This window comes from Carex rostrata, chromosome 29 (genome assembly GCF_964058835.1).
Source record: "Carex rostrata chromosome 29, lpCarRost1.2, whole genome shotgun sequence".
Classification (NCBI taxonomy): Eukaryota; Viridiplantae; Streptophyta; class Magnoliopsida; order Poales; family Cyperaceae; genus Carex; species Carex rostrata.
In genome coordinates this window covers 3,786,388-3,794,500 of record NC_135946.1, presented here as the reverse complement: position 1 = coordinate 3,794,500, position 8,113 = coordinate 3,786,388, and the positions used below count along the sequence as shown (strand labels likewise).

The following is an 8,113-nucleotide window of genomic DNA, read 5'->3' as shown; positions in this document are numbered from 1 at the left end:
TTGGTTCAATATGAATACTATAATTTTTTAATCAATTTGATGTTATTTATTATTCTATGAGACTTAGATAATGTTGATATTTAGTACAAATATATGATATAATTTTTATAAAAATAAAAAAACGCTATGTGGCATAGCTTTCGCTATAGCGACGCTATTCGCTATAGCTTTTTTTTTCGGCTTCCCGCTATGACGCGATAAACGCTATTTAGAACCTTGGAAAAAAGATAGATTATGTCATGATGCTGAACATATTTTGAATAGAAAAAGATCGATAGTTTATGATATTAGTAATACTATGGATATTTTGAGTCGCAATTTGGACTTTGTATTGGTTCAATATGAATACTATAATTTTTTAATCAATTTGATGTTATTTATTATTCTATGAGACTTAGATAATGTTGATATTTAGTACAAATATATGATATAATTTTTATAAAAATAAAAAAACGCTATGTGGCATAGCTTTCGCTATAGCGACGCTATTCGCTATAGCTTTTTTTTTCGGCTTCCCGCTATGACGCGATAAACGCTATTTAGAACCTTGGTTATTTTATATATTCAATTTTTATTATTTCTTTGACCACTTGACCGTGTAGCAAATAAACTTGAAACTTTCAAAATTTTGCATGTATATGCATCACTCATGAAGTACATGGATTTCAACGGTTTGGATTTGACATTTGACGTCGATCCGATATACTTTTGGAGTTATGCTCACCAAACTTTCTTGGTGAGCATGTCACACGCTAGCTTTACTCTATATATATATATATATATAGAGTGTGGCTAATTTGCTACCGGAAGCACTTCGGCCGAGGTGCTTCCGGGGTTATATTTTAGTGTGTGATGATCAAACAAAAAATCTAAACCGTTAGATGTGTAATCTATATTATAATCTACTTGGAGACCAAATTTTACATTTTTTGAAATTTTTTTACTATTTATTAAGCTGGTTTGAAAACCGCTGATTTCAATGCTGCAGAAAATTACTGAAATCAGCGGTTTTTAAACCAGCTTAATAAATAGTAAAAAAATTCTAAAAAATGTAAAATTTGGTCTCCAACTAGATTATAATATAGATTAAACATTTAACGGTTTGAATTTGTTCTTTGGACATCACACGGCTCAATATTGCCCCGGCAGTACTTGGCCGAACTGCTGCCGGCAGCAACTTAGCCACTCCCTATATATATATATATATAACACACAACACAAGGGGACAGAGAGAGAGAGAGGGAGGACAAGCAGTGGCACACAGGCTCAGTTATCTATGCTATGCTAATGCTAATGCTATGTAGCAAGACGGCAATGTATCAAATCAAAATAAAAGATGGCATATGCACCGCCACAGACTATGAGAAAAGTTACATAATAATTAAAGAGTGAGTCTATGGTACTAGCTATGTAGCAAGATGGTAATGTATCAAATGTAGCAAGATGGCAATGTATCAAATAAAAATAAAAGATGGCATATGCACGGCTACAGACTGAGAAAAGTTACATAATAATTAAATGTCAAAGGGCATTCGGGTTAAAATTTTCAGTTTTTGAAAGGGTAAATTTTTTCACTCCATTAAAGGCGCAAGTTATTTATTTGTTTTAATGTTTGTATCTGATAGGTTGATTTCCTGAATGATGAGGTTAACATATGTTTTGGATAAAATATTTTGAGTTTTGAATCATCACTCCTATGTGTTTCAGTATTACCTGAAACAGTAGAGACTGGTAATATACAAAGTACCAATGATTGCTGTTTTGGATCCGGCATGTTATTGGGTACCAGATCTGTTGCTGGTATATGATTTCTACACAATCATATAAGTTAAGAACAAAAAATACTGCACTTGTGATGGTGATGGAAGTCTTGCAGCTGAAGCCTACTGAACTGCTATATATTTCAAGGTATATTGAAAATATGAATTTGAGTAATCTTAAATTATATTTTTTTAAAATGCAAAGAACAAAAAAAATTCAGCATTAATACAACAAAATGTAAAATATCAGACGATTTTAAAAAAAAAATGAGACAGAAAATTATAAAAAACTATAAACAAAATTAAAAGTGTTTTCTTAGTTTGAAAAGTTTTCAGTGATAAAAAACGTGCACAAAAAATTGATTGAAAAATACAAATTAGGAAACTTTTAGTTAACTAGTTTAGTAAATTGTTTTAACAATTTACAAATATATATATATAGAGATGGGCTATGGTGCATTGCAATGCATGAACTCTCTTATGCATTGCACTATAAATCATGGATTTAAAGTCCAAACAACCGATCCGAACCGTTCATCTTGTTTTTCATATTAATATGTGCTTGGGGACCAAATTTTACATTTTTTGGATTTTTTTTACTATTTATTAAGCAATTTTGAAAGTCGCTGATCTGATGGTCCAGAAAATTTTACTGTTTTTACTGTTCACAGCAAAACAGCAATTTTCAAAAATGCTTAATAAATAGTAAAAAAATTCCAAAAAAATGTAAAATTTGGTCTCCAAGCACATTTCAATATGGATTAAATATCTAACGGTTTGGATCGGTCGTTTGGACTTTAAATCGTGATTTATAGTGCAATGCATAAGGGGGTTCATGCATTGCAATGCACCATAGCCCATCTCTCTCTCTCTATATATATATAGAGAGAGAGAGAGAGAGAGATGGGCTATGGTGCATTGCAATGCATGAACCCTCTTATGCATTGCACTATTAATCATGGATTTAAAGTCCAAACGACCAATCTGAACCGTTCATCTTGTTCTTTATATTAATATGTGCTTGGGGACCAAATTTTACATTTTTTGGAATTTTTTTACTATTTATTAAGCAATTTTGAAAGTCGCTGATCTGATGATCCAGAAAATTTTACTGTTTTTTACTGTTCATAGCAAAACAGCAATTTTCAAAAATACTTAATAAATAGTAAAAAATTCCAAAAAATGTAAAATTTGGTCTCCAAGCACATTTCAATATGGATTAAACATCTAACGGTTCGGATCGGTCATTTGGACTTTAAATCCGTGATTATAGTGCAATGCATAAGGGGATTCATGCATTGCAATGCACCATAGCCCATCTCTCTCTCTCTCTCTCTCTCTATATATATATATATGTATGTATGAACCAACCGATAAAATTTGGGCTAGATACTACAATCTTGAAATGAAAAAAGAAAGATATATCTCCGTAATATTTTGTAAAGACTATGTTACGAAACAAATAATTTCTGTATGTGAAAAGTAACAAATATTTTTCCTTTCAACAAGCTTGAATTAATCTCTAATCTTTTTAATTCAAAAATTTCATAATAAAATGATGCACAAATATTGTTTAAGTGATACTTACAAGTTGAGTCATGTTTTTAGGGATTCCAATGAAGTAGAAAAATAAATATTATGGAGCTCAGATAACATATTTAACATTACAAATTAAAATATCATATTTTGCCATTCGTTGAGAGGAGTGTGTTGCTCAGCGTATAACCTCCAATTTATTGCCGTGAAATTAACTTATTACAGCCATCTACACGAACTTATAGAGTTTTTATCCACAAAAGGTCCTGACGAGCATTAAACGAACGGAGTCGACACGTGGCGTGTGCTGAATCATAGAAAGACACAGCGTGGGGCCCAATAAAACGGTGGTTCATTTACTTTTCCATGTTTATTTTCAAATGAGTAATGAGTCAATTTCAACCCGTTGGCTAATTATATGTTACCCGGTAACACTTGTAATTACAGAGTAGACGTTACAGAAGATCCACAAGAGTAAATCGGAAGAAAATTTCTTCGGAACATAGGAGGGGTTCACTCGCCGACATTTCTATTTTTACCTCATTAAAAAATTATTTTAATAATAATAATAACTAAAGTTTAGTAACAATTTTAAAAATACTTCACCCGTGGAATTTTTTCACGGACTGGAATTTTAATTTTTTTTTTTTTATAAAACAGAAATTTGTTTTTTTTTTGTATTGAAATGTTAGAAATGTTGGATATATTTCTTTGAAAATAGATGGAATACAATATAATTTGATTTATTAGAAAGACTGTAACAAATAACCCGGATCAATATTTTTCAGACCGGATTTTTCGCGGCTGTAAGAAAAATAAATATATTTCTTTATTTGTTATTGGAAAAAAATAAAAATGCTTAGATTCTAAGTTATTGATCCCGGTTCAAAAGTCACTTTTATGTAATCTAGAAAATATTGTGATCCTTCTAGGACATTTAATTTATGGAAAGTTGTATCTATTTTTGAAAAAAAACAAAAACTTTAAGTTATTTAATAATTATTATTCAAAAAGAATTCTCAAAATAGATACAACTTTTTATAAATTAATTGTCTTAGAAGGATCACAATATTTTCTAAATTACATAGAAGTGACTTTTGAATCGGGATCAATAACTCAGAATCTAAGCATTTTTATTTTTTTCCAATAACACATAAAGAAATATATTAATTTTTCTTACAGCCGCGAAAAATCCGGCCTGAAAAATATTGATCCGGGTTATTTATTACAGTTTTTCTAATAAATCAAATTATATTGTATTACATCTATTTTCAAAGAAATATATTCAACATTTCTAATATTTCAATACAAAAAAAAAATTTCTGTTTTATAAAAAAAAAAAAAAAAAAAATTCCAGCCCATGGAAAAATTCCACAGGTGGGGTATAGGGTTTAAAAATGAAATCAAAGGAGGAGAGAATGCAATCAAGGTTTCTACCACGAGCAGGTGGCCCCGAAATGCAACAATGTGCAGTGCTGTATTGCCATTGTTGTCTTGAGAGTTTATTAACAGGAAATAGTTTATAAGGAAATCCACCACCTGACAAAAAGATTAAATTTTGTGTGAATTCAGGCCTGACCTCAGTCGAACTGGTAACAATGTGCATACTGGATAATCCTGTTAGATCACTCATTTAGTTTGTTTGGTGACATTTTACTTCTAATATCAATTTCTTTTGACTTCTCTAATTTGTGATTATTTCGGATGTCACCAAAAAGCTAAAATGTTGGAGCTCTGAAGATATTTAAGAGTTTTAAGTTTAATTTGAATTTAAATTGTTATGTTTTTTTATTTCATGGATTTTATATGCGATTGTTATATGTCGCTGTCTTTTTTTTATGATGTTACATTCTGGATATGTTTTTTTTTTTTATAGATGTTATATGCTAAATTATTTCTATTTTATTTATATTTGTTACTTTTATTTGTATCTAGTTTTAATAAAAATAGTAAAAAGATATATAATAGATTTTCGATCAAAATTATAATCCGTTTAACCCGTCTAACCCGCATAACCCGTAATAATCCGTATATAAAAAAATAGATGGGTTGGGTTGGGTTATGGGTGGGTCAAGTAAAGAATTCTTTTAACCCGGTGCAATCGGGTTGGATTCAAATTTTAATAAAATATCATTGACCCGCCCGTTGTACACCCCTAGTAAAAATAAAAATGTCGAGTTGATTCGCAAATTTTCTTTTGAAAAGGGTATTTTGTCATGGAATTACATTTAATGTAAATATTAGTCAACATGCAAGAAATGTAAATTCAAATTTTTAAAATTTTTTTTTGTAAATCGTTTCCCCAAAATAGAAGAATCCATATCACCTAAGGTAACTAAATTTTTAGTTTGGATTAGTAACATCCAACTAGCAATTGTAATGATAATTTTAATCATTTAACACAATGAAAAGATAAACACTGAGAGGCAAAGAGAAATGATTAATACGATAGATGCGATTACCAGAAAAGTTTTGTTCAACAAAAGATAAGCAGCAGCCTCCAAATTCAAGCAAGAAGTACTTTACTACAATTACAAAACAAGCAAAGCAAAAATATAAATTGGTTTAATACGCGGGAGGATCACTGATCACTTTTCTCAGTGAAGAAAAGTTGGTCTCAGTTGCCACCACCACCAAAAAGGTAACCCAGAGAAGATCCACCACCCGGTGCAGCATGTACCTTAGTTGAAGGTCTCTCCTATAAAAACAAAAAATCAAAAGAGAATACATCTTGTTAGAGAAAAAAAGTGTACCTGTTTGTGTCATACTGGTACAAAAAGGTACAACTTCATAAAACACACTGGTACAATGATCTGATTCACTACTGGTACTGATACACAAAGGATACGATGTTTTCACACATGCCCAGTACCAGTTGTGTACACTAATTGGTACCAACTGGTGTATACCATTACAGACCATTATTCGTTTTGGTACCACTCATTACCAGTCTGGCATGTCAGTACAAAACCTTGAATTACACAAACTCACATCCCCTGAGATATCTCAATCTTTTTTAGTTGATAGGTGGAAAATCTGAACCTTTCAAATCCTCTCTGCATGAATCTCAATGCACAATAAACACCTGGCCTGGCTTTACATAAACGCGCCCCTGCGTTCCAAGTAATAGGCACAGAAAAAAACTTGGCCAGCCTTTACACAAACTGAAAATTTAAGGTATCTCAGAGGATACAGACTCCTAAATAAGGGGAACCTCATAGAAAGAGAGAGAGAGATGATAAGTACAGTACTGGTACTGTTATACAAAGGATAGTAACAAGAAGCAATGATCTTGTACCAGTACTGGTACAGATATACAAAGGATACGAGGTTTTCACCTGTGTAACAGTTGTTACCCTCAGCACCTATTTGAATGTTTTAGTAACAACTGGTATATACCAGTTGGTATTAGAAAGCGAGAGAAAGAAAGAGCGAGCGAGCGAGAGAAAGAGAGAGCGAGCGAGCATGAGAGAGAGAGAGAGAGAGAGAGAGAGAGAGAGTATAATTACAGTGAGAAAGTTGCCGGTATTCTGACCCTCGGCACGATGGTAGTTGTTGGTGAGAGAGTTGGGAGCTTGAACGCCAGCTGGAATCTGTTTAGAGTTGTCTACAGCTGGAGATGGAGACGACCTAACTGAGGTAGGTGCAGGTGATGATTTCTCGACAGGTGGCGCCGTCACATTCGCCGGTTTCGGTGCTGGTGCTGGTGCATCACCACCAAAAAGGTATCCCAATGAACTCTGGCCCCCGCCCGCACTGCCTCCACGCCTCGACATCTCAAACTAGATAAAAAAATTCTCAAAATTTAATATATTTTGACTCTGAATCATAGATCGAGATATAAGAGGTTGATCTTGATCTTAAAATAAAGATTTATAAAACTAGCACATGGAATTTTCGTTCTGATTTCTACTTTTTTTTTTTCTCTTTGAAATGAGAAAAATCACCTCAGTTCTTGAACATTTCTAATAAATTCAAACGAAATCACACAGACACCTTACAAAAAGAAAGCAAGTACATTCACAACACATCTAACATTTAGATTTGAATAACAAATACCTTAAAATTAGAGATTTGATTAGAGATATTCTAACGAAATCACACAAAACCTTAAAATTCTACTTTATTATCTTCGAATATGCATCTCAGGTACTAAAATGAGAAAAATCACCACATTTCTTGGACATTTCTAACGAAATCGCACAGAAACCTTACAACAACCCTAAATTTTGATCGAGAAAGCGATGAAACCTTTGGCAAAAGAGGATTGCAAGGAGAGATTGAAAGGAGATCTGGAGTTAGGGTTAGAGAGACGTACCAGGGATTTGATCGAGGGAAGAGGAAAGGAGAGAAGATCTGATCAGAGAAACAAACGCGCTGCTCTCTCTCTCTCTCTTTCTTCGTTCCTCTGTGAGATATTTATTCAACTATGGACAATAAAATCGATTATTATACTGTGAATGCCTTTAAGTGAGACTTATGCTTCTGTACCCATAAATATATCAAATTTGTGTTTACCAAAAATTTATACAAGAGATGGACTAATGGAATTCACATCTAGATCTGGACCGTTCTTTTAACTTGACACGAATCTCAAAACAGAATCTCTATTGCTTTTATAGGCACCGAATTGAATTTAACTCTAATGGGATTAATCTGGACTGTTTGTTTTTTCATTGTACCCCTCCAATATATATATACTTGAGGGGACACACATTTGAACTAAAATTTTTAATTTGCAGCTATATTTTGTGATTTCAAGGTCTAAATTGCCGATTTGAATTGGTTTGATCTCGATATTAACATGTTCTTGGAAA

At 32.4% G+C, this 8,113-nt stretch overlaps 1 protein-coding gene across 1 annotated transcript; it reads right to left on the bottom strand.

The window, feature by feature from the left end:
- Nucleotides 1-5,733: 5,733 nt before the first annotated feature.
- On the bottom strand, nt 5,734-7,806 carry LOC144546199 (protein SPIRAL1-like 1). Its single transcript, XM_078294722.1, has 3 exons — nt 7,615-7,806; nt 6,806-7,078; nt 5,734-5,994 (listed from the first exon to the last, which is right to left on the bottom strand). The coding sequence occupies exons 2-3, from the start codon at nt 7,070-7,072 to the stop codon at nt 5,914-5,916; spliced, it is 348 nt and encodes a 115-aa protein (XP_078150848.1). The 5' UTR covers nt 7,073-7,078; nt 7,615-7,806; the 3' UTR covers nt 5,734-5,913.
- Nucleotides 7,807-8,113: the final 307 nt, after the last annotated feature.

Excerpts from the sequence above, each read along its gene's own strand:
- LOC144546199 (XM_078294722.1), bottom strand. The coding sequence starts at position 7,072 with ATGTCGAGGCGTGGAGGCAGTGCGGGCGGGGGCCAGAGTTCATTGGGA. Across the intron at positions 5,995-6,805 it reads ATACCGGCAACTTTCTCACT|GAGAGACCTTCAACTAAGGT; the intron begins GTAATTATACTC and ends TTGTTTTTATAG.